We start from the raw sequence: 26,884 nt of genomic DNA on the forward strand, positions 1-26,884 counted from the left end.
TTGTACAGGGTGTGTGTGTGGGGGGGGAGTTGTGTGATGGACAGGTTGTACAGGGTGTTTGTTTGGGGGGGGAGTTGTGTCATGGACAGGTTGTACAGGGTGTTTGTGTGTGGGGGGGGGGAGTTGTGTGATGGACAGGTTGTACAGGGTGTGTGTGTGGGGGGGGGAGTTGTGTGATGGACAGGTTGTACAGGGTGTTTGTTTGGGGGGGGAGTTGTGTGATGGACAGGTTGTACAGGGTGTGTGTGTGGGGGGGGGAGAGTTGTGTGATGGACAGGTTGTACAGGGTGTTTGTTTGGGGGGGGAGTTGTGTGATGGACAGGTTGTACAGGGTGTGTGTGGGGGGGGGAGAGTTGTGTGATGGACAGGTTGTACAGGGTGTGTGTGTGTGGCGGGGGGAGTTGTGTGATGGACAGGTTGTGGAGGGTGTGTGTGTGGGGGGGGGAGAGTTGTGTGTTGGACAGCTTGTACAGGGTGTGTGTGTGGGGGGGGGAGTTGTGTGATGGACAGGTTGTACAGGGTGTGTGTGTGGGGGGGGGGAAGTTGTGAGATGGACAGGTTGTACAGGGTGTGTGTGTGGGGGGGGGGGAGTTGTGTGATGGACAGGTTGTACAGGGTGTGTGTGTGGGGGGGGGGAGTTGTGTGATGGACAGGTTGTACATGGTGTGTGTGTGGGGGGGGAGTTGTGAGATGGACAGGTTGCACAGGGTGTGTGTCTGGGGGGGGAGTTGTGTGATGGACAGGTTGTACAGGGTGTGTGTGTGGGGTGGGGGGGGAGTTGTGTCATGGACAGGTTGTACAGGGTGTGTGTGTGGGGGGGGCAGTTGTGTGATGGACAGGTTGTACAGGGTGTGTGTGTGGGGGGGGGAGTTGTGTGATGGACAGGTTGTACATGGTGTGTGTGTGGGGGGGGGCAGTTGTGTGAAGGACAGGTTGTACATGGTGTGTGTTTGGGGGGGTAGTTGTGTGATGGACAGGTTGTACATGGTGTGTGTGTGGGGGGGGGAGTTGTGTGATTGACAGGTTGTAGAGGGTGTGTGTGTGGGGGGGAGAGTTGTGTGTTGGACAGCTTGTACAGGGTGTGTGTGTGGTGGGGGGAGTTGTGTGATGGACAGGTTGTACAGGGTGTGTGTGTGTGGGGGGGGGAGTTGTGTGATGGACAGGTTGTACAGGGTGTGTGTGTGTGGGGGGGGAGTTGTGTGATGGACAGGTTGTACAGGGTGTGTGTGTGTGGGGGGGGGAGTTGTGTGATGGACAGTTTGTACAGGGTGTGTGTGTGGGGGGTGGGAGTTGTGTGATGGACAGGTTGTACAGGGTGTGTGTGTGTGGGGGGGGAGTTGTGTGATGGACAGTTTGTACAGGGTGTGTGTGTGGGGGGTGGGAGTTGTGTGATGGACAGGTTGTTCAGGGTGTGTGTGTGTGGGGGGGGAGTTGTGTGATGGACAGTTTGTACAGGGTGTGTGTGTGGGGGGTGGGAGTTGTGTGATGGACAGGTTGTACATGGTGTGTGTGGCGGTGGGGGGGGAGTTGTGTGACGGACAGGTTGTACATGGTGTGTGTGGCGGTGGGGGAGTTGTGTGATGGACAGATTGTACATGGTGTGTGTGTGGGGGCTGAGTTGTTTGATGGACAGGTTGTACAGGGTGTGTGTGTGGGGGGGGGAGTTGTTTGATGGACAGGTTGTACATGGTGTGTGTGTGGGGGGGGCAGTTGTGTGATGGACAGGTTGTACAGGGTGTGTGTGGGGGGGGGAGTTGTGTGATGGACAGGTTGTACATGGTGTGTATGTGGTGGGGGGGAGTTGTGTGACGGACAGGTTGTACAGGGTGTGTGTGTGGGGGCTGAGTTGTTTGATGGACAGGTTGTACATGGTGTGTGTGTCGGGGGGGCAGTTGTGTGATGGACGGGTTGTACAGTGTGTGTGTGTCGGGTGGGGGGTGGAGTTGTGAGATGGACCGTTTGTACAGGGTGTGTGTGGGGGGGGGAGTTGTGAGATGGACAGGTTGTACAGTGTGTGTGTGTCGGGGGGGGGGAGTTGTGTGAGGGACAGGTTGTACAGTGTGTGTGTGGGGGGGGGAGTTGTGAGATGGACAGGTTGTACAGGATGTGTGTGTGGGGGGGGGTAGTTGTGTGAGGGACAGGTTGTACAGGGTGTGTGTGTCGGGGTGGGGGGGGGAGTTGTGTGATGGACAGGTTGTACAGGGGTGTGTGTGTGGGGGGGCAGTTGTGTGATGGACAGGTTGTACAGGGTGTGTGTGTGGTGGGGAGAGTTGTGTGATGGACAGGTTGTACAGGGTGTGTGTGTGGGGGGGGGCGTTGTGTGATGGACAGGTTGTACAGTGTGTGTGTGTCGGGTGGGGGGGGAGTTGTGAGATGGACCGTTTGTACAGGGTGTGTGTGGGGGGGGGGAGTTGTGAGATGGACAGGTTGTACATGGTGTGTGTGTGGGGGGTTTAGTTGTGTGATGGACAGGTTGTACATGGTGTGTGTGTGTGGGGGGAGAGTTGTGTGATGGACAGGTTGTACAGGGTGTGTGTGTGGGGGGTTTAGTTGTGTGATGGACAGGTTGTACATGGTGTGTGTGTGTGGGGGGAGAGTTGTGTGATGGACAGGTTGTACAGGGTGTGTGTGTGGGGGGTTTAGTTGTGTGATGGACAGGTTGTACATGGTGTGTGTGTGTGGGGGGAGAGTTGTGTGATGGACAGGTTGTACAGGGTGTGTGTGTGGGGGGGAGAGTTGTGTGATGGACAGGTTGTACAGGGTGTGTGTGTGGGGGGGGGAGTTGTGTGATGGACAGGTTGTACAGGGTGTGTGTGTGGGGGGGGAGTTGTGTGATGGACAGGTTGTACATGGTGTGTGTGTGGGGGGGGAGTTGTGTGATGGACAGGTTGTACAGGGTGTGTGTGTGGGGGGGGGAGTTGTGTGATGGACAGGTTGTAGAGGGTGTGTGTGTGGGGGGGGGAGTTGTGTGATGGACAGGTTGTACAGGGTGTGTGTGTGGGGGGGGAGTTGTGTGATGGACAGGTTGTACAGGGTGTGTGTGTGGGGGGGGGGGGTGGAGTTGTGTGAATGGACAGGTTGTACATGGTGTGTGTGTGGGGGGGGAGTTGTGAGATGGACAGGTTGCACAGGGTGTGTGTGTGGGGGGGGGGAGTTGTGTGATGGACAGGTTGTACAGGGTGTGTGTGTGGTGGGGGAAGTTGTGAGATGGACAGGTTGTACAGGGTGTGTGTGTGGGGGGGGAGTTGTGTGATGGACAGGTTGTACAGGGTGTGTGTGTGGGGGGGGGGTGGAGTTGTGTGAATGGACAGGTTGTACATGGTGTGTGTGTGGGGGGGGAGTTGTGAGATGGACAGGTTGCACAGGGTGTGTGTGTGGGGGGGGGAGTTGTGTGATGGACAGGTTGTACAGGGTGTGTGTGTGGTGGGGGGAGTTGTGTGTTGGACAGGTTGTACAGTGTGTGTGTGTGTGGGGGGGGGAGTTGTGTGATGGACAGGTTGTACAGGGTGTGTGAGTGTGGGGGGGGTGGTGAGTTGTGTCATGGACAGGTTGTACATGGTGTGTTTGTTGGGGTGGAGTTGTGTCATGGACAGGTTGTACAGGGTGTGTGAGTGTGGGGGGGGTGGTGAGTTGTGTCATGGACAGGTTGTACAGGGTGTGTGAGAGTGGGGGGGGGGAGTTGTGTCATGGACAGGTTGTACAGGGTGTGTGAGTGTGGGGGGGGGGAGTTGTGAGATGGACAGGCTGTACAGTGTGTGTGTGTCGGGTGGGGGGTGGAGTTGTGAGATGGACCGTTTGTACAGGGTGTGTGTGGGGGGGGGAGTTGTGAGATGGACAGGTTGTACAGTGTGTGTGTGTCGGGGGGGGGAGTTGTGTGAGGGACTGGTTGTACAGTGTGTGTGTGGGGGGGGGAGTTGTGAGATGGACAGGTTGTACAGGATGTGTGTGTGGGGGGGGTAGTTGTGTGAGGGACAGGTTGTACAGGGTGTGTGTGTCGGGGTGTGGGGGGGGCAGTTGTGTGATGGACAGGTTGTACAGGGTGTGTGTGTGGTGGGGAGAGTTGTGTGATGGACAGGTTGTACAGGGTGTGTGTGTGGTGGGGAGAGTTGTGTGATGGACAGGTTGTACAGGATGTGTGTGTGGGGGGGGTAGTTGTGTGATGGACAGGTTGTACATGGTGTGTGTGTGTGGGGGGAGAGTTGTGTGATGGACAGGTTGTACAGGGTGTGTGTTTGGGGGGGGAGTTGTGTGATGGACAGGTTGTACAGGGTGTGTGTGTGTGGGGGGGTAGTTGTGTGATGGACAGGTTGTACAGGGTGTGTGTGTGTGGGGGGGGAGTTGTGAGATGGACAGGTTGTACAGTGTGTGTGTGTCGGGGGGGGAGTTGTGTGATGGACAGGTTGTACAGGATGTGTGTGTGTGGGGGGTAGTTGTGTGATGGACAGGTTGTACAGGGTGTGTGTGTGGGGGGGGGGGGAGTTGTGTGATGGACAGGTTGTGCAGGGTGTGTGTGTGGGGGGGGAGTTGTGTGATGGACAGGTTGTACAGGGTGTGTGTGTGGTGGGGAGTGTTGTGTGATGGACAGGTTGTACAGGGTGTGTGTGTGGTGGGGAGTGTTGTGTGATGGACAGGTTGTACAGCGTGTGTGTGTGTGGGGGGGGAGTTGTGTGATGGACAGGTTGTACAGGGTGTGTGTGTGGTGGGGAGTGTTGTGTGATGGACAGGTTGTACAGGGTGTGTGTGTGGGGGGGGGGAGTTGTGTGATGGACAGGTTGTGCAGGGTGTGTGTGTGGGGGGGGGAGTTGTGTGATGGACAGGTTGTACAGGGTGTGTGTGTGGGGGGGAGAGTTGTGTGATGGACAGGTTGTACAGGGTGTGTGTGTGGGGGGGGGAGTTGTGTGATGGACAGGTTGTACAGGGTGTGTGTGTGTGGGGGGGGAGTTGTGTGATGGACAGGTTGTCCAGGGTGTGTGTGTGGGGGGGGAGAGTTGTGTGATGGACAGGTTGTACAGGGTGTGTGTGGGGGGGGGGAGTTGTGTGATGGACAGGTTGTACAGGGTGTGTGTGTGGGGGGGAGAGTTGTGTGATGGACAGGTTGTACAGGGTGTGTGTGTGTGTGGGGGGGGGGGAGTTTTGTGATGGACAGGTTGTACAGGGTGCGTGTGTGTGTGGGGGGGGGGATTTTTATGATGGACAGGTTGTACAGGGTGTGTGTGTGGGGGGGGAGTTGTGTGATGGACAGGTTGTACAGGGTGTGTGTGTGTGGGGGGGGGGGAGTTGTGTGATGGACAGGTTGTACAGGGTGTGTGTGTGGGGGGGGAGTTGTGTGATGGACAGGTTGTACAGGGTGTGTGTGTGGGGGGGGGAGTTGTGTGATGGACAGGTTGTACAGGGTGCGTGTGTGTGTGTGGGGGGGGGAGTTTTGTGATGGACAGGTTGTACAGGGTGTGTGTGTGGGGGGGGAGTTGTGTGATGGACAGGTTGTACAGGGTGTGTGTGTGGGGGGGGGAGTTGTGTGATGGACAGGTTGTACAGGGTGTGTGAGTGTGGGGGGGGGGAGTTGTGTGATGGACAGGTTGTACAGGGTGTGTGTGTGGGGGGGGAGTTGTGTGATGGACAGGTTGTACAGGGTGTGTGTGTGGGGGGGGGGGAGTTGTGTGATGGACAGGTTGTACAGGGTGTGTGTGTGTGGGGGGGGGGAGTTGTGTGATGGACAGGTTGTACAGGGTGTGTGTGTGGGGGGGGAGTTGTGTGATGGACAGGTTGTACAGGGTGTGTGTGTGGGGGGGGGAGTTGTGTGATGGACAGGTTGTACAGGGTGCGTGTGTGTGTGGGGGGGGTAGTTTTGTGATGGACAGGTTGTACAGGGTGTGTGTGTGGGGGGGGAGTTGTGTGATGGACAGGTTGTACAGGGTGTGTGTGTGGGGGGGGGAGTTGTGTGATGGACAGGTTGTACAGGGTGTGTGTGTGTGGGGGGGGGGAGTTGTGTGATGGACAGGTTGTACAGGGTGTGTGTGTGGGGGGGGAGTTGTGTGATGGACAGGTTGTACAGGGTGTTTGTTTGGGGGGGGAGTTGTGTCATGGACAGGTTGTACAGGGTGTTTGTGTGTGGGGGGGGGGAGTTGTGTGATGGACAGGTTGTACAGGGTGTGTGTGTGGGGGGGGAGTTGTGTGATGGACAGGTTGTACAGGGTGTTTGTTTGGGGGGGGAGTTGTGTGATGGACAGGTTGTACAGGGTGTGTGTGTGGGGGGGGGAGAGTTGTGTGATGGACAGGTTGTACAGGGTGTTTGTTTGGGGGGGGAGTTGTGTGATGGACAGGTTGTACAGGGTGTGTGTGGGGGGGGGAGAGTTGTGTGATGGACAGGTTGTACAGGGTGTGTGTGTGTGGCGGGGGGAGTTGTGTGATGGACAGGTTGTGGAGGGTGTGTGTGTGGGGGGGGAGAGTTGTGTGTTGGACAGCTTGTACAGGGTGTGTGTGTGGGGGGGGGAGTTGTGTGATGGACAGGTTGTACAGGGTGTGTGTGTGGGGGGGGGGAAGTTGTGAGATGGACAGGTTGTACAGGGTGTGTGTGTGGGGGGGGGGAGTTGTGTGATGGACAGGTTGTACAGGGTGTGTGTGTGGGGGGGGGGAGTTGTGTGATGGACAGGTTGTACATGGTGTGTGTGTGGGGGGGGAGTTGTGAGATGGACAGGTTGCACAGGGTGTGTGTCTGGGGGGGGAGTTGTGTGATGGACAGGTTGTACAGGGTGTGTGTGTGGGGTGGGGGGGGAGTTGTGTCATGGACAGGTTGTACAGGGTGTGTGTGTGGGGGGGGCAGTTGTGTGATGGACAGGTTGTACAGGGTGTGTGTGTGGGGGGGGGAGTTGTGTGATGGACAGGTTGTACATGGTGTGTGTGTGGGGGGGGCAGTTGTGTGAAGGACAGGTTGTACATGGTGTGTGTTTGGGGGGGTAGTTGTGTGATGGACAGGTTGTACATGGTGTGTGTGTGGGGGGGGGAGTTGTGTGATTGACAGGTTGTAGAGGGTGTGTGTGTGGGGGGGAGAGTTGTGTGTTGGACAGCTTGTACAGGGTGTGTGTGTGGTGGGGGGAGTTGTGTGATGGACAGGTTGTACAGGGTGTGTGTGTGTGGGGGGGGGAGTTGTGTGATGGACAGGTTGTACAGGGTGTGTGTGTGTGGGGGGGGAGTTGTGTGATGGACAGGTTGTACAGGGTGTGTGTGTGTGGGGGGGGGAGTTGTGTGATGGACAGTTTGTACAGGGTGTGTGTGTGGGGGGTGGGAGTTGTGTGATGGACAGGTTGTACAGGGTGTGTGTGTGTGGGGGGGGAGTTGTGTGATGGACAGTTTGTACAGGGTGTGTGTGTGGGGGGTGGGAGTTGTGTGATGGACAGGTTGTTCAGGGTGTGTGTGTGTGGGGGGGGAGTTGTGTGATGGACAGTTTGTACAGGGTGTGTGTGTGGGGGGTGGGAGTTGTGTGATGGACAGGTTGTACATGGTGTGTGTGGCGGTGGGGGGGGAGTTGTGTGACGGACAGGTTGTACATGGTGTGTGTGGCGGTGGGGGAGTTGTGTGATGGACAGATTGTACATGGTGTGTGTGTGGGGGCTGAGTTGTTTGATGGACAGGTTGTACAGGGTGTGTGTGTGGGGGGGGGAGTTGTTTGATGGACAGGTTGTACATGGTGTGTGTGTGGGGGGGGCAGTTGTGTGATGGACAGGTTGTACAGGGTGTGTGTGGGGGGGGGAGTTGTGTGATGGACAGGTTGTACATGGTGTGTATGTGGTGGGGGGGAGTTGTGTGACGGACAGGTTGTACAGGGTGTGTGTGTGGGGGCTGAGTTGTTTGATGGACAGGTTGTACATGGTGTGTGTGTCGGGGGGGCAGTTGTGTGATGGACGGGTTGTACAGGGTGTGTGTGTGTGGGGGGAGTTGTGAGATGGACAGGTTGTACAGGGTGTGTGTGTGTGGGGGGAGTTGTGAGATGGACAGGTTGTACAGGGTGTGTGTGTGGTGGGGGGAGTTGTGTGATGGACAGGTTGTACATGGTGTGTGTGTGGGGGGGGGCAGTTGTGTGATGGACAGGTTGTTCAGGGTGTGTGTGTGGGGGGGGGGAGTTGTGTGATGGACAGGTTGTACATGGTGTGTGTGGTGGGGGGAGTTGTGTGATGGACAGGTTGTTCAGGGTGTGTGTGTGGGGGGGGGAGTTGTGTGATGGACAGGTTGTACATGGTGTGTGTGGGGGGAGGGGAATTGTGTGATGGACAGGTTGTACAGGGTGTGTGTGTGGTGGGGGGAGTTGTGTGATGGACAGGTTGTACAGGGTGTGTGTGTGGTGGGGGGAGTTGTGTGATGGACAGGTTGTACATGGTGTGTGTGTGGGGGGGGCAGTTGTGTCATGGACAGGTTGTACAGGGTGTGTGTGTGTGGGGGGAGGGGAAATGTGTGATGGACAGGTTGTACATGGTGTGTGTGGGGGGAGGGGAATTGTGTGATGGACAGGTTGTACATGGTGTGTGTGGGGGGAGGGGAATTGTGTGATGGACAGGTTGTACAGGGTGTGTGTGTGGTGGGGGGAGTTGTGTGATGGACAGGTTGTACAGGGTGTGTGTGTGGTGGGGGGAGTTGTGTGATGGACAGGTTGTACAGGGTGTGTGTGTGGTGGGGGGAGTTGTGTGATGGACAGGTTGTACAGGGTGTGTGTGTGGTGGGGGGAGTTGTGTGATGGACAGGTTGTACAGGGTGTGTGTGTGGTGGGGGGAATTGTGTGATGGACAGGTTGTACAGGGTGTGTGTGTGGTGGGGGGAGTTGTGTGATGGACAGGTTGTACAGGGTGTGTGTGTGGTGGGGGGAGTTGTGTGATGGACAGGTTGTACAGGGTGTGTGTGTGGTGGGGGGAGTTGTGTGATGGACAGGTTGTACATGGTGTGTGTGTGGGGGGGGCAGTTGTGTCATGGACAAGTTGTACAGGGTGTGTGTGTGTGGGGGGAGGGGAAATGTGTGATGGACAGGTTGTACATGGTGTGTGTGGGGGGAGGGGAATTGTGTGATGGACAGGTTGTACATGGTGTGTGTGGGGGGAGGGGAATTGTGTGATGGACAGGTTGTACAGGGTGTGTGTGTGGTGGGGGGAGTTGTGTGATGGACAGGTTGTACAGGGTGTGTGTGTGGTGGGGGGAGTTGTGTGATGGACAGGTTGTACAGGGTGTGTGTGTGGTGGGGGGAGTTGTGTGATGGACAGGTTGTACAGGGTGTGTGTGTGGTGGGGGGAATTGTGTGATGGACAGGTTGTACAGGGTGTGTGTGTGGTGGGGGGAGTTGTGTGATGGACAGGTTGTACAGGGTGTGTGTGTGGTGGGGGGAGTTGTGTGATGGACAGGTTGTACAGGGTGTGTGTGTGGTGGGGGGAGTTGTGTGATGGACAGGTTGTACATGGTGTGTGTGTGGGGGGGGCAGTTGTGTCATGGACAAGTTGTACAGGGTGTGTGTGTGTGGGGGGAGGGGAAATGTGTGATGGACAGGTTGTACATGGTGTGTGTGGGGGGAGGGGAATTGTGTGATGGACAGGTTGTACATGGTGTGTGTGTGGGGGGGGTGCAGTTGTGTGATGGACAGGTTGTACAGGGTGTGTGTTTGTCGGGGGGGAGTTGAAATACACATAACTGGCTTCATTTTATTGGACGACGGCACTCTTTGATCTCGGCAGGGCGCCCACATTCGCCATCCGCTGCCGAGCCCCTTTCGAATCACGGCACCAAGCCGCCCTGCTCATATTAGGTGGGGAGAGGTGGGACATTCTGTGCATGTGCTAACCCTATTTTCAGCGCCCCAGCATCTGCTTCCTGACAGCTGTCAAAGAAATACTTCCCTGATTGCTGAAGAGTGGGGCTGCTGTCAATCTAGCAGCAAAGCAGAAAGTGCTGCAGAAATCCAGCAGGTCAGGCAGCATCTGTGGAGAGAGAAGCAGAGTTAACTTGTCCAAGTTCACAGACCTGAAAGTTAACTCTGCTTCTCTCTCCACAGATGCTGCCTGGCCTGCTGAGTTACCCCAGCACTTTCTGCTTTGCTGCCACATACTTACCCTGCTGTGTCCCAGTGTCCTGTGAAGTTGCGATCCTCTTCTTCCACTCAAGTGTAACATTCCTTCCTGTACGCATGCTGCACCTGGGTGAATAATCTTAATTTTTCACATTCCAGAACGTGAGACTTAAATAAACCATAAAAGGTATTACAGAGGTTTACAGAGAACACACTGACACAAATGGGAATGCACGGGTGTCACAGCAATGTAAATACGTCTTTCACTAAATGTTCCTCACTAACATATGTGTCCTTTTCTCTGTGTGAATGATGTGTGCCAGCATGTAGCGCTAATGTTACATCCCGTTACAGCATTGGCCCTTTAGGAGAGCCAACGTATACAATAATAGCATTGCCATGCCACCATTTCTCATGAGCATCTCCAAGGATGCAGTGACATGGACATTGGCTCAGTCAGCTGCTGCCTCTAATGGTTTACACAGGGATGCTGCAGATGTGGACTGCTGCACAGCAGGTGAGCGAGGGTGATGTGTGGCTTGCAGAGCTCATGTCAGTTCCTGTGGAGTAGACAGCCTTTGTATGATAAGCCACTTCCATACCTCCCTAACTGCTTGCCCTACGTGCAGAGCCTGGGTGCCATCTGCCCTCCCATGCGTCTTTCATGTTGTAGGTCCTTTACGTCCTCATAGTCCGAGGAGGGATCCCATTGACGTCTCTCCTCATCATGCCAGGCCTATTGGGTGCGTAGTTGTGCAGAGCAGCAAAGAAAGGAGCTGGCCTTTTCGGCCTGTTATACAGGGCATCACCCCATCTATACAGGCATTGGAGGTGCTCTTTCAGCATGCTGATCTCCTGCTGAATGGTGGCTCATGTAGCTCAGTGGCTGGTGTTGTATCTCTCCTGTGCAGCAGTGGTGGAGTCTCTCACTGGTGTCTGCAAAGGATATCCCTTATCTCCAAGAAGCCACCCCTCCATCTGAGCCAGTTCAGTGAACAGCGGTGGCAGCCGGGACTGGTGCAAGACCCAGGTGTCATGGCAGCTGCCTGAGAAGCGGTCACACATTTGCTGTAAGCAGCCGTGGTGTTCACATATCAGCTTCACCTAGATTGAGAGGGGTCCTTTAATGGTGACGTCTGCAGGTGGTAGCCTGGCGGGAGGCCTGGTGGCCACATGAGTGCAGTCTATGAACATTACAACCTATGGTTCTCCGGCAATGGTGCCAGAACCAATGGCCCTCTGGGCCTGGCGGTGAGAGTCTGTCCTGAAGCGGACATCCTCTGGCCCTCCTGTGCAGGGCATTGGTGACCTCCCTGATGCAGCAGTGCACTGCTCACTGTGTGACCCCACAAAGGTCTCTGGTGGGCCCCTAAAAAGGTGCAGAGGCGTCAGGCTTGAGAACCGCTGCCACTATGAGGAGCAAAGGCATGGGATGTCCACTTGAGCCCATGGGCTGCAGGTCATCCTTGAACAGGGCACAGAGACGTGTCACCACCCTTTCTATATGCGCAATCTCCTCTGACACTGGTGCTCTGACATCCGATGGCATTTCATGTGGGGCCTGTAGATGCACGACAAGCGTAATGGTGAGCTCCCCTTGGGGGCTGCTGCTCATGACCGGGGGCCTCTACGTGGATCGCACCTGCCTGTTGATATTGCCTCGGGCGCGTACAAATTCTCACAAGCAAAGGATCATACAATGTAGGATGAGCCATACCTATTTCCATGTGATAAATAAAGTTGAACCTTACATGTATTCAAAGGTTCCTAACAGGGCAGGGATTGGTGTTGACGGGTACATCAGCTGCTTTCCTGGATCAACTATGTGGCGTGCCATGGCATTGCCCATCTTGGCCAACACTCAGCGTGGCACAACATGACCACATCAAGATCCTACCAGCTGAATCGATTGCCCCCCCTATCCATAAAACCTTAATGCTCCTGCCCTTTCTGGCACCCTCCCCACACACAGGGTGCCTCATGTGCCATTGTCACCTCACAAACACAGAGTGTACACTGTTGACGGAGGGATGGTACATGGTACCTCCCTTCATGCCAGCACAGCTTTCCCTCCAGTAATCCCAGATCCCCTCCCTTTAAGAATGAAGAGTTAGACCTCCTGTGTATCCCCCCTCCTTCTTCCTTTTAAGAATGCAGAGTTAGATGTAAAAGATAGGTGTTTTTTGGGGAAAGGGCAAATAGTTAATGTAATCATTATTGCGGGGTGGGAAAGGGGCAGAAGAAATGTATTTATTTCATTTTGGGGGTGCGTGTTTAAAAATTTGAATTAGGCGGCAGGGTTAGCTGCCCTTAAAAAATGGCACCAGCGCCTGCGCACAGGCAGCTGACGTCATTGCTGTGGACGAACAGCCCGCCCTCTCCATGAGATTGGGGGTAGGGCTATTTAAATGAGCCACCATGTTTGAGATTGTGGCTCTTTGGTGTGCAGCCCACCATTTTGTGAGATTGGGGAGGGGGGGAAGGCTCTTAAGATCCAGCCCAGGGTCTGTGATGAACTATATATCTGCTTCTTGTCCTCTATCAGGTTTTAATCAGAATTACAGTGGGCCACAATCTGCCTCGTGGAACTAGATAACAAAGTGTGTGATGTCAGCTAGGGGCCTATCTTGGTGGGGTTTTTTGTTTTGTTTCGGAGTTGCACTGTCCTCATGGATTAGCTGACATTTTCTGTCTGTTTTCTTTTCACAGATAAGGTTGAAGATGAACTGGAAATGGCCACAGTCTGCCATCGTCCTGAGGGCTTGCGACAACTGCAGGCTCAAACCAACTTCACCAAGAGGGAGCTTCAGGTGCTGTACCGGGGATTTAAGAATGTAAGATTCTATCCTTTTATCTCTGTCACAGAGCTCTCTCACTGCAGTACTTTGGCTTGTTTTGATTTGGTTGCAGGCCACAATTTGTGGCAAAGCTCCACAGCAGATTCGGATGCAGGGTGAGAATGTGCAGAGGGCCTGGGCAGTTGTGTGAAGATAAAATCCACATGGGTATAGTTCAGAGTTAGGAAGGGAAATTATGACATTCTCAGCGTGACTTGTTGGCGCCAAAAAGTGAAGATTAGATTGTGGGGGTAATTTGTGGACTGTTCATACAGATTAACATGAACAGCAGGGTGATAATGTTGAATGGCCTATCCTAAATTAGACTGGAATAAAGGTCTTGCATGTGGTCAAAGTAGGGTCCACCTTTCAGAATATATTCAGAACTGTGTTATGGATCTATTTCTAGTTCAGCAAGGAAAGAATTGCTGGAATTAGTTCTGGGAATTGAAGTGAGGCAAATAATTGGTGTGACCGTAAAAGAACTATTGGGAAATAGTGAGAGAAAAACAGAGTTAATGTTTCAGGTTAATGACCCTTGATTAAATCTCAAACCTGAAACATTAACTCTTCAAAGCTACTGCCAGCTGTGCTGAGTATTTTCAGTGTTTTCTGTTTTTATTTCAGATTTCCATCATTGGCAGGAATTTGTTTTTTTATACCAGTTGGTCTAATGCCATTTGGAGGCAAACTTTTAGAATCCAGAATTGGAAATGAATTTAGTGAGTATTTAGAAATATGCGGGTTAATCAGAGATGGCTAGACATATTGTTATAGGCAAGTCATGTTTGAAAATGTAATTAGTTTAATTATGAAGAAGTGATGGGTTGGATGAAGAGGCTAGAGCAGAGGAAGTACAGGTGGATATTATGTGGATATATATTAATGACCTGGCCTTGGGGATACAGGCCATTATTTCAAAGTTTCAAAACTAGAAAGATTGGCGTAAACATTGAGGAGGATAGTAACAGACTTCAGGAGGACATAGACTGGTGAAATAGGCAAATACATGGCGAATCAAATTTAACACAGGCCATTGTCAATTGCCCCTAGTGTAGGTAGGAGAATTGAGGGAAGATGGGGATGTGGTACGGAATATGGGATTAATGGTTGGTTGGCACAGACTCGGTGGGCCGAAGGGCCTATTTCAGTGCTGTATCTCTCTATGACTCTATGATATATTTTAGTAGGGAGAATGAGGAGAGTCAATATAAATTAAATGTATAAATTTAAAAGGGATGGTGGGAGCAAAAGGACCTGGGGCTGTATGTACACAAATTGTTGAAGGTGGTAGAACAAATTGAGAAGGCTGTTCAAAATGCAGATGGAATCCTGGGCTTTATCAATAGAGGCACAGAGTACAAAGCAGGGACGTTATGCTAAACCTTTGTGAAACACTGGTAGGCCTCAGCTGGAGCATGGTGTTCATTTCTGGACACCACTTTAGGAAGGATGTCAAAGCATTGGAGAGGGTACAGAAGGGTACCAGCATGGTACCAGGGATGAGAACTTCAGTTATATGAAGACACTGGGGAAGATGGGGTTGTAACACAGTGGCAATGCCAATGGGTTAGTAATCCAGAGGCTGGGACTAAGGCTGTGCAGACATGAGTTCAAATCACACCACAGAAGCTGGTGGAATTAATAAAATCAAATGTTAGTCTCATTAATAGTCATCATGAAACTACTGGATTGCTGTAAAAACCCATCTGCTTCATCAGTTTTCTTCACTGGCTTGGCCTGTAACTCCAGCCCCACAGCAATGTGGCTGACTCTGAAATGGCCTAGCAAGACACTCAGTTGTACAAAACCCCTGCAGAAAAGTTTAATAGGAATAAAACTGATATACCACTCAGCAAAAACTTGGCCAACATGACAAATGCACACCCTGCCCAGCCAACCCTTCAAAGTCCTCATCACTAATATGTGCGGACTTGTGCCAATATTTGGTGAACTGTCCTACACGGGTCAAGCAACAGCCTGACATAGTCATACTCATTGAATCATAACTTACAGCCAATGCCCCTGACTCCACCATCACCATCCCAGACATGGTGGCACAGTGGTATACAGTCGGGACGGAGTTGCCCTGGGAGTCCTCAGCATCGACTCCAGACCCCATGAAGTCTCATGGCATCAAGCCAAACATGGGCAAGGAAACCTCCTGCTGATTACCACCTGCAGCCCTCCCTCAGCTGATGAGTCAGTACTCCTCCATGTTGATCACCACTTGGAGAAAGCACTGACAGTGGCAAGGACACAGAATGTACTCTGGGTTGGGAACTTCAATATCCATCATCAAGAGTGGCTCAGTAGCACCACTACTGACCGAGTCCTGAAGAACATATCTGCCAGACTGGGCCTACGGAAGGTGGTGAGGGAACAAACAAGAGGGAAAAACTATTTGACCTCAGCCGCACCAATGTATGTGTCGCATTTGCATCTGTCCATGAGAGTATTGGGAGGAGTGACCACTGCACAGTCCTTGTGGGGACAAAGTCTCGCCTGCACATTGAAGAAATCCACCATCATGTTGTGTGGCACTACCACTGTGCTAAATGGGATAGATTTCAAACAGATCCAGCAGCTCAAAAATGGACTTTCATAAGGCGCTGTAGGCCATCATCAGCAGCAGAATTATATTCAACCACAATCTGTAACCTCATAGCCCAGCATATCCCTCACTCTATCATACCATCAAGCCAAAGGTTCAACCAAGTTCATTGAAGAGTGCAGGAGGGCATGCCAGGAGCAGCACCATGCATACCTCAAAATGAGGTGCCAACTGGTGAAGCTACAACCCAGGACTGCATACATGCAAAACAGTTGAAGCAATATGCTATGGACAGAGCTAAGCGATCCCACAACCAACGAATCAGATCTAAGCTCTGCAGTCCTGCCACATTCAGTCGTGAATGGTGGTGGACAATTAAACAACTGACAGGAGGAGGAGGAGGCTCCACAAATATCACCATCCTCATTGATGGGGGTGCCCAGCACATCCATGCAAAAGACAAGGCTGAAGCATTTGCAACCATCTTCAGCCAGAAGTGCCAAGTGGATGATCCATCTTGGCCTCCTCCTGAGGTCCTCAGCATCGCAGCCAGTCTGATTCATTCCATGTGATACAGGAAAGGGCTTTTTTCTTGGAATGGGACTGTCACTAGCAATCATTTATTTCCCATCTCTAATTGCCCTTGAACAGGTGTTGGTGAGCCACCTGTAACTCAGTGGCTTGCTGGGTCAGTTCAGAAGGCAGTTAAGAGTCAACAGCATTACTGTTGGTCTGGAGTCTCCTGTAGGCCAGACTGGGTAAGGTCAGCAGATGTTCTTCCCTAAAGGGCATCAATGAACCAGGTGGGTTCTTATGACAATCTGGTAGTTTCATGAGTATTATTAATGATCAAGAGTGGCATCAAGCAGCCCTGGCAATTTTGAAGTCAATGGGAATCAGGGAGAAAACTCTCCGCTGGTTGGAGTCACACCTAACACAAAGGAAGATGGTTGTGGTTGTTGGAGGTCAATCATCTGAGCTCCAGGACATCACTGCAGGAGTTCCTCAGGGTAGTGTCCTAGGCCCAACCATCTTTAGCTGCTTCATCAATGACCTTCCTTCAATCATAAGGTCAGAAGTGGGGATGTTCGCTGATGATTGCACAATGTTCAGCACCATTCGCGACTCCTCACATACTGAAGCAACCCATGACTAGATGCAGCAAGACCTGGACAACATCCAGGCTTGGGCTAATGGAAAGTACCATTTGCGCCACACAAGTGCCAGGCAATGACTATCTCAAACAAGAGAGAATCTAACCATCTCCCCTTAACATTCAATGGTATTACCATCGCTGAATCCCCAACTATCAACATCCTGGATGTTAGCATTGAGCAGAAAACGAACTGACCAGCCATATAAATATTGTGGCTGCAAGAGCAGGTCAGAGGCTAGGAATCCTGCGGCGAGTAACTCACCTCCTGACTCCCCAAAGCCTGTCCATTATCTACAAGGCACAAGTCAGGAGTGTGATGGAATATTCTCCACTTGCCTGTATGGGTGCAGCTCCAACAACACTCAAATGCTCAACACCGTTCAGGACAAAGTAGCCCGCTTGATCGGCACCCCATCTACAAACTTAAATATTAATTCCCTCCAATACTGGCATGGAGTGATGCTCCCCAGGGGTCAGTGCTGGGAGTGATGTACCCCAGGGGTCAGTGCTGGGAGTGAGGTTCGCTGGAGTCAGTGCTGGGAGTGATGTACCCCAGTGGTCAGTGCTGGGAGTGATGTACCCCAGGGGTCAGTGCTTGGACTGATATACCCCAGGGGTCAGTGCTGGCAGTGATGTGCCCCATAGGACAGTGCATGGACTGATGTACCACAGGAAGCAGTGATGTACCCCAGTGGTCAGTGCAGGGAGTGATGTACCCCAGTGGTCAGTGCTGGGACTGATGTACCCCAGGGGTCATTGTTGGGAGTTGCTTTTATATTTGTTCGTGGGATGTGGGCATCACTGGCTAGGCCAGCATTTATTGCCCATCCCTAATAGCCCTTGAGAAGGTGGTGGTGAGCTGCCTTCTTGAACCGCTGCAGTCGACGTGGGGGTAGGTGCACCCACAGTGCTGTTAGGAAGGGAGTTCCAGGATTTTGACCCAGCGACAGTGAAGGGACGGCAATATAATTCCAAGTCAGGATGGTGTGTGGCTTGGAGGGGAACTTGCAGGTGGTGGTGTTCCCATGCATTTGCTGCCCTTGTCCTTCTAGGTGGTAGAAGTTGCGAGTTTGAAAGGTGCTGTCAAAGGAGCCTTGGTGCGTTGCTGCAGTGCATCTTGTATATGGTACACACTGCTGCCACTGTGCGTCAGTGGTGGAGGGAGTGAATGTCGAAGGTGGCGGATGGGTGCCAATCAAGCGGGCTGCTTTGTCCTGGATGGTGTCGAGCTTCTTGAGTGTTGTTGGAGCTGCACCCATCCAGGCAAGTGGAGAATATTCCATCACACTCCTGACTTGTACCTTGTAGATGGTGGACAGGCTTTGGAGAGTCAGAAGGTGAGTTACTCACCGCAAAATTCCCAGCCTCTGACCTGCTCTTGTAGCCACAGCATTTATTTGGCTGGTCCAGTTCAGTTTCTGGTCTAAGGTGACCCCCATAATGCTGAGAGTGGGGGCATTCAGAGATGGTAATGTCATTGAATGTCAAGGGGAGATGGTTAGATTCTCTCTTGTTGGAGATGGTCATTGCCTGGCACTTGTGTGGCGCGAATGTTACTTTCCACCTATCAGCCCAAGCCTGGATATTGTCCAAGCCTTGCTGCATTTTTACATGGACTGCTTCAGTATCTGAGGAGTCATGAATGATGCTGAACATTGTGCAATCATCAGCGAGCATCCCTACTTCTGACTTTATGATGGAGGGAAGGTCATTGATGAAGCGGCAGAAAATGGTTAGGCTTAGGACACTACCCTGAGGAACTCCTGCAGTGATGTCCTGGGACTGAGATGATTGACCACCAACAACCACAACCATCTTCCTTTGTGTTAGGTGTGACTCCAACCAACAGAGAGTTTTACCCCTGATTCCCATTGACTCCAGTTTTGCTAGGGCTCCTTGATGCCATACTCTGTCAAATGCAGCCTTGATGTCAAGGGCAGTCACTCTCACCTCACCTTTGGACTTCAGCTCTTTTGTCCATGTTTGGACCAAGGCTGTAATGAGGTCAGGAGCTGAGTGGCCCTGGTGGAACACAAACTGAGCATCAGTGAGCAGCTTATTGCAGAGTAAGTGATGCTTGATAGCACTGTCGACGACCCCTTTCATCACTTTACTGATGATTGAGAGTAGACCGATGCAATGGTAATTGGCCATTTTAGATTTGTCCTGCTTTTTGTGTACAGGAGATACCTGGGCAATTTTCCACAGTGTTGTAGCTGTACTGGAACAGCATGGCTAGGTGCACACCAAGTTCTGGAGCACAGGTCTTCAGTACTATTGCCAGAATGTTGTCAGGGCCCATAGCCTCTGCAGTATCCAGTGCCTTCAGTCGTTTTGATATCATGTGGAGTGCATTGGCTTGGCTGAAGATTGGCATCTGTGATACTAGGGACTTTCTTATTTTATTTAGAGATACAGCACTGAAACAGGCCCTTCGGCCCACCGAGTCTGTGCCGACCAACAACCACCCATTTATACTAACCCTACAGTAATCCCATATGCCCTACCACCTACCTACACTAGGGGCAATTTTATAACAGCCAATTTACCTATCACCTGCAAGTCTTTTGCAGTGGGAGGAAACCGGAGCACCCGGAGGAGGCTGAGGTGAATCATCCACTCGATTGGCTTAAGGGTGGCAAACTGGTGCAATGGCTAGCACAGCAGCCTCACAGCTCCAGCGACCCGAGTTCAATTCTGGGTACTTCCTGTGCGGAGTTTGCAAGTTCTCCCTGTGACTCTGTGGGTTTCTGCCGGGTACTCCAGTTTCCTCCCACAGCCAAAGACTTGCAGGTTGATAGGTAAATTGGCCATTGTAAATTGCCCCTAGTGTAAGTGGTAGGAGAATGGTGGGGATGTGGTAGGAATATGGGATTAATGTAGGATTAGTATAAATGGGTGGTTGTTGGTTGGCACACACTTGGTGGACCAAAGGGCCTGTTTCAGTGCTGTATCTCTCTATGGCAGCACACAATGGCGGGGGGTGGGGGGGGGAGTGGAATGTCAGCTGGAGAGAGCAGTGAGGGGGTGAGCAGAGTGGCCAGAGAAAGCGGCAAGGGGGGGGGGGGGGGGGAGTGGAGCTTGATGCATGCATTGCATTGCTGTACATGTAAAGTGCATGCGCAGACGCTGACCAGGCACATTGCCTGAAGATGCACACATCACATGATGATATAATCGGTGCATGCACTAACCAGTCCTGGCAAGTTGGAATGCAGTGTATGTGCAGAGAGCAGGAGCCCGTGTGTGCACCTTGGCGCAGCCTGATAATGTCAGTGTCCAGCTGTGTTGTTAGAAATCACTTTAGTGGGTGGTGCAGTGGTTAGCACCGCAGCCTCACAGCTCCAGCGACCTGTGTTCAGTTCTGGGTCTTGCCTGTGTGGAATTTGCAAGTTCTCCCTGTGACCACATAGGTTTCGCTGAGTGCTCGGGTTTCCTCTCACAGCCAAAGACTTGCAGGTTGATAGGTAAATTGGCCATTGTAAATTGCCCCTAGTGTAGGTAGGTGGTAGGAGAATTGTGGGAATTTGGTAGGAAATATGGGATTAATGTAGGATTAGTACAAATGGGTGGTTGTTGGTTGGCACAGACTCGGTGGGCCGAAGGGCCTGTTTCAGTGCTGTATCTCTAAAAAAATAAATAAATGGATGCAAATGCTTTAGCCTTGTCTTTTGCACGGGTGTGCTGGGCTCCACCATCATTGAGGATGGGGATATTTGTGGAGCCTCCTGCTCCTGTTGGTTGTTTAATTGTCCACTACCATTCACGACTGGATATGGCAAGACTGCAGAGCTTAGATCTGATCCATTGGTTGTGGGATCGCTTAGTTCTGTCTATCGCATGCAGCTCCTGCTGTTTGGCATGCAAGTAGTCCTGTGTTGTAGCTTCACCAGGCTGTTACCTCATTTTGAGGTAAGCCTGCTCCTGGCATGCCCTCCTGCACTCTTCATTGAACCAGGGCTGGTCTCTCGGCTTGATGGTAATGGTAGAGTGGGGGATATGCCGGGCCATGAGGTTACAGATTGTGGTTGAGTACAATTCTGCTGCTGCTGATGGCCCACAGCACCTCCTGGATGCCCAGTTTTGCATTGCTAGATCTGTTCGAAATCTATCCCATATAGTACGGTGATCGTGCCACACAACACACTGGTGGGTATCCTCAATGTGAAGACAGGGCTTTGTCCCCACAAGAATTGTGTGGTGGTCACTCCTATCAATGCTGTCATGGACAGATGGATCTGGGACAGGCAGACTGGTGAGGACGAGGTCAAGTAGGTTTTTTTCCACTTGCTGATTCCCTCACCACCTTTCACAGACCCCGTCTTGCTGTTATGTCCTTTAGGACTCAACCAGCTCGGTCAGTAGTGGTGCTATGGAACTACTCTAATAAGTGATGTAACCCAGGGGTCAGTGCTGGAGTGATGCTCCTTAGGGGTCAGTTCTGGGAGCGACATACCCGAGGGGTTAGTGCTGGGAGTGATGTACCCCAGGGATCAGTGTTGGGAGTGATTCTTCCCAGGGGCCAGTGTTGGGAGTGTTTTCAAGTCTACATTCAGTGATGGTTTGTTTTTGTTTTTTTTGAGCCTACAATCAGTGCCGGTCTGTGTTTTTGAGTCTACAATCAGTGCCGGTCTGTGTTTTTGAGTCTACAATCAGTGCCGGTCTGTGTTTTTGAGTCTACAATCAGTGCCGGTCTGTGTTTTTGAGCCTACAATCAGTGCCGGTCTGTGTTTTTGAGTCTACAATCAGTGCCGGTCTGTGTTTTTGAGCCTACAATCAGTGCCGGTTTGTGTTTTTGAGTCTACAATCAGTGCCGGTCTGTGTTTTTGAGTCTACAATCAGTGCCGGTCTGTGTTTTTGAGCCTACAATCAGTGCCGGTTTGTGTTTTTGAGCCTACAATCAGTGCCCGTCTGTGTTTTTGAGCCTACAATTAATGCCGGTTTGTGTTTTTGAGCCTACAATCAGTGCCGGTTTGTGTTTTTGAGCCTACAATCAGTGCCGGTTTGTGATTTTGAGCCTACAATAAGTGCCGGTCTGTGTTTTTGAGCCTACAATCAGTGCCGGTCTGTGTTTTTGAGCCTACAATCAGTGCCGGTCTGTGTTTTTGAGCCTACAATCAGTGCCGGTCTGTGTTTTTGAGTCTACAATCAGTGCCGGTCTGTGTTTTTGAGCCTACAATCAGTGCCGGTCTGTGTTTTTGAGTCTACAATCAGTGCCGGTCTGTGTTTTTGAGTCTACAATCAGTGCCGGTCTGTGTTTTTGAGCCTACAATCAGTGCCGGTTTGTGTTTTTAAGTCTACAATCAGTGCCGGTCTGTGTTGTTGAGTCTACAATCAGTGCCGGTCTGTGTTTTTGAGTCTACAATCAGTGCTGGTCTGTATTTTTGAGCCTACAATCAGTGCCGGTCTGTGTTTTTGAGTCTACAATCAGTGCCGGTCTGTGTTTTTGAGCCTATAATCAGTGCCGGTTTGTGTTTTTGAGTCTACAATCAGTGCCGGTCTGTGTTTTTGAGTCTACAATCAGTGCCGGTCTGTGTTTTTGAGTCTACAATCAGTGCCGGTCTGTGTTTTTGAGCCTACAATCAGTGCCGGTCTGTGTTTTTGAGTCTACAATCAGTGCCGGTCTGTGTTTTTGAGCCTACAATCAGTGCCGGTTTGTGTTTTTGAGCCTACAATCAGTGCCGGTTTGTGTTTTGGAGCCTACAATCAGTGCCGGTTTGTGTTTTTGAGTCTACAATCAGCGCCGGTCTGTGTTTTTGAGCCTACAATCAGTGCCGGTCTGTGTTTGTGAGCCTACAATCAGTGCCGGTCTGTGTTTGTGAGCCTACTATCAGTGCCGGTCTGTGTTTTTGAGCCTGCAATCAGTGCCGGTCTGTGTTTTTGAGTCTACAATCAGTGCCGGTCTGTGTTTTTGAGCCTACAATCAGTGCCGGTCTGTGTTTTTGAGTCTACAATCAGTGCCGGTCTGTGTTTTTGAGTCTACAATCAGTGCTGGTCTGTGTTTTTGAGCCTACAATCAGTGCCAGTCTGTGTTTTTGAGTCTACAATCAGTGCCGGTCTGTGTTTTTGAGCCTACAATCAGTGCCGGTTTGTGTTTTTGAGTCTACAATCAGTGCCGGTCTGTGTTTATGAGTCTACAATCAGTGCCGGTCTGTGTTTTTGAGTCTACAATCAGTGCCGGTCTGTGTTTTTGAGCCTTCAATCAGTGCCGGTCTGTGTTTTTGAGTCTACAATCAGTGCCGGTCTGTGTTTTTGAGCCTACAATCAGTGCCGGTTTGTGTTTTTGAGTCTACAATCAGTGCCGGTCTGTGTTTTTGAGTCTACAATCAGTGCCGGTCTGTGTTTTTGAGTCTACAATCAGTGCCGGTCTGTGTTTTTGAGCCTACAATCAGTGCTGGTTTGTGTTTTTGAGCCTGCAATCAGTGCCGGTCTGTGTTTTTGAGTCTACAATCAGTGCCGGTCTGTGTTTATGAGCCTACAATCAGTGCCGGTCTGTGTTTTTGAGTCTACAATCAGTGCCGGTCTGTGTTTTTGAGCCTACAATCAGTGCCGGTCTGTGTTTTTGAGTCTACAATCAGTGCCGGTCTGTGTTTTTGAGCCTACAATCAGTGCCGGTTTGTGTTTTTGAGTCTACAATCAGTGCCGGTCTGTGTTTATGAGTCTACAATCAGTGCCGGTCTGTGTTTTTGAGTCTACAATCAGTGCCGGTCTGTGTTTATGAGTCTACAATCAGTGCCGGTCTGTGTTTTTGAGTCTACAATCAGTGCCGGTCTGTGTTTTTGAGCCTACAATCAGTGCCGGTCTGTGTTCTTGAGCCTACAATCAGTGCCAGTTTGTGTTTTTGAGTCTACAATCAGTGCCGGTCTGTGTTTTTGAGCCAAAGTCAGTGCCGGTTTGTGTTTTTGAGCCTACAATCAGTGCCGGTTTGTGTTTTTGAGCCTACAATCAGTGCCGGTTTGTGTTTTTGAGCCTACAATCAGTGCCGGTCTGTGTTTTTGAGTCTACAATCAGTGCCGGTCTGTGTTTTTGAGCCTACAATCAGTGCCGGTCTGTGTTTTTGAGCCTACAATCAGTGCCGGTCTGTGTTTTTGAGTCTACAATCAGTGCCGGTCTGTGTTTTTGAGTCTACAATCAGTGCCGGTCTGTGTTTTTGAGCCTACAATCAGTGCCAGTCTGTGTTTTTGAGTCTACAATCAGTGCCGGTCTGTGTTTTTGAGCCTACAATCAGTGCCGGTCTGTGTTTTTGAGCCTACAATCAGTGCCGGTATGTGTTTTTGAGCCTACAATCAGTGCCGGTCTGTGTTTTTGAGTCTACAATCAGTGCCGGTCTGTGTTTTTGAGCCTACATTCAGTGCTGATCATTTTCTGGAGCATACAAGGGCTTCATTTTCAGTCAGAGGTTGGGAACCAGAAATGGGGATTCTTTCCGCGATCCCCATGGGGATTTTCAAATCTTCAGCCGAATGCAAGTGAACGGACTCCACATCCAGTCAGGAGCGACGGTGGGCTCCAGGGGCCGAGGGCCAATGGGAGGCCCTGCAGCACCCAGTGATAGGCAGACCCACGGGCTGAGGTGGCAGCTGCCAATCTGAAGATGCACTCTGCAAGAGACAAGTGAAGATGAGTTTATTTTTATATTTCAAAAAGCCAAGCAGCCTGGCCATGGTCGTGGAGGGGCAACCCCTCCAGTGAACACAGCTGTTGGGCTGTTGTTATAGCTTCTGGGTGAGGTGGGAGGTGTCCCTCGCATGATCCATGAGGCTGGATTTTAAAGAGTACACCACATGCAGGAACAGTGGTGGGAGGGGGAGTGTGGGGATGAAGAGCACTATGGATGAGGCCCGCCCTGATCCTGACGCTGGCAGGGCCTGACGTGGAAGCGGAGTGGCCTCCTGATGGTTCACCCACCAACCCCGCCCCCGCTGTTGCATCAGGACCATGATTTCAATATGTAAATAAATTTACCTACCTGTGCCTCCTTATTTGCAGCACCGATCTTCATTCTGGTCGCTGGCACTGCCGAGCCTTTGAATCCCCATCCGGGGAAACAAGTCGCGACAGCTGTGCGGGTGGGTGGAGGAGGTAATGTTCTCTGTGCAGGAGGTGGGGGGCAGGGTCAAACTCTTCAGATTGGAATGGGGGGATGATGGGAAGGGGTAAAGGACAAAGGGAGAAAGGTCATATATTCACGGTAGCTATGCTATTTGAGTGGTGGGAGAGAGCATGGAAAGATATTTCATTCATTTGAATTAACTGTAAAATGACTGTCACTTTAAAGATTTAACTGGTCATTAAGCCCTTTAAGAATGGTGCCAGCACCTGCACATTGGCACCGGATGCTGTTGCCAGGGACAGCTCACTTGCCCCATCCACGCCATCGAGAGTGGCAGCCATTTGGAATCGCGGCAGCTCCGCGATGTGAGCCCTGTGTGCGCGGGCCACCATTTGTTTTGCGTCCGTCGCCTATTTAGGCAGCAGGCTTTTAAAATGCAGACCATGACCTCCCATCCTGAGCCCACCATTTTGGCCTGGACGTGATTTTGGCCAACGTGGGCTGAGTGCATTGCCGCTTGGAAATTCTAGTCGGCATCAGAACATGGCCTTAATAGGCCCCGTAATTAACAATAATTGGCCTCAATTGGCTGCATGGTGGGCAGGTGATATGACCCCGAGCTCAGGATTGGGGTCATGGCGGTGAACCTGCAATGAGATCCAAATTGCACGTCCGCACGCCTCCCATCTGGACCCCGAACTGTTTTAACATTCCAGCCCCAAGTATTGATTTGGGTTCTTGAATCTACATTTAGTGCTGGTTTGTTCTCGAGTCCACATTTAGGGCTCCGTCCTCAGATAGGTGTAGGAATTACAGGGTTGTAATAGTAGGTGATTTTAACTTCCCTAATATGGACTGGGACTGCCTTAGTGCTAAGAATGGGGAAGAATTTGTTAAGTGTGTCCAGGATAGTTTTCTGAAGCAGTATGTGGATGGTCCTACTAGAGAAGGCTACACTCGACCTCGTCTTGGGAAATGAGGATGGGCAGGTGGTTGATGCGTCAGTGGGGGAGCACTTTGGGACCAGTGATCATAACACTATTAGCTTCAAGATAGTTATGGAAAAGGATAGGACTGGTCCTCAGGTTGAAGTCCTAAATTGGGGGAAGGCTAATTTCGATGGCATCAGACAGGAATTCTCAAAAGTTGAATGGGGGAGGCTGTTTACAGGTAAAGGGACGTCTGGCAAGTGGGAGGCTTTTAAAAGTGAGATAGGAAGAGTTCAGGGCCGACATGTTCCTGGTAGATGGAAGGGTAAGACTGGCAAATTTAGGGAACCTTGGTTGACGAGGGATATTGAGCGTCTGGTCAGGACAAAGAAGGAGGCATATGTCAGGTATAGGCAGCTGGGATCGAGCGAGTCCCTCGAGGACTATAGGGGATGTAGGACTACACTTAAAGAAATTAGGAGGGTGAAAAGGGGCCATGAGATTTCCCTGGCAGATAACATAAAGGAGAATCCTAAAAGATTCTATAAGTATTTTAAGAGTAAAAGGGTAGCTCGGGAGAGAGTAGGTCCCCTTAAGGATCAGTGTGGCAATCTATATGTGGAACCACAGGAAATGGGCGAGATCTTAAATGAATATTTCTCATCCGTATTTACTGTGGAGGTCATGGAAGCTAGTGAGTTCAAGGGAGGGAACACCGATATCCTGGAGCATATCAACATTACAAAGGAGGAGGTGTTGGAGGTCTTGAAGCGCATTAAGGTGGATAAATCCCCAGGGCCTGACCAGGTGTATCCCAGGATGCTCTGGGAAGCAAGGGGGGGGAAGATTGCTGGGGCCCTGGCAGAAAATTTTGTATCATCGTTAGCCACGGGTGAAGTACCGGAAGACTAGAGGATAGCTAATGTTGTGCCTTAAATTTAAGAAGGGCAGCAGGGATAAGCCAGGGAACTACAGGCCGGTGAGCCTTACATCAGTGGTGGGAAAGTTATTGGAAGGGATTCTGAGAGATAGGATTTACATACATCTGGAAAGGCATGGTCTGATTAGGGACAGTCAGCATGGCTTTGTGCGTGGGAAATCATGTCTCATGAATTTGATTGAGTTTTTCGAGGAGGTGACCAAGAGGATTGATGAGGACAGGGCGATGGACATTGTCTACATGGACTTTAGCAAGGTCTTTGACAAGGTCCCGCATGGTAGGCTGGTCCAGAAGGTTCAAACACATGGGATCCAGGGTGAGCTAGCCAATTGGATACAAAATTGGCTTGGTGATAGGAGGCAGAGGGTGGTAGTGG

The 26,884-nt window shown here is 51.4% G+C and overlaps 1 protein-coding gene across 1 annotated transcript in view; it reads left to right on the forward strand.

The window, feature by feature from the left end:
* Positions 1–26,884, forward strand: part of LOC137376087 (A-type potassium channel modulatory protein KCNIP1-like) — a 133,107-nt gene that overhangs the window by 73,796 nt on the left and 32,427 nt on the right. Inside the window, exon 2 of the mRNA XM_068044117.1 lies at positions 12,749–12,873. Coding sequence (XP_067900218.1) covers positions 12,749–12,873 — 125 coding nt within the window. The remainder of the gene's footprint in view (positions 1–12,748; positions 12,874–26,884) is intronic.

Source organism: Heterodontus francisci, chromosome 12, assembly GCF_036365525.1.
Source record: "Heterodontus francisci isolate sHetFra1 chromosome 12, sHetFra1.hap1, whole genome shotgun sequence".
Classification (NCBI taxonomy): domain Eukaryota; kingdom Metazoa; phylum Chordata; class Chondrichthyes; order Heterodontiformes; family Heterodontidae; genus Heterodontus; species Heterodontus francisci.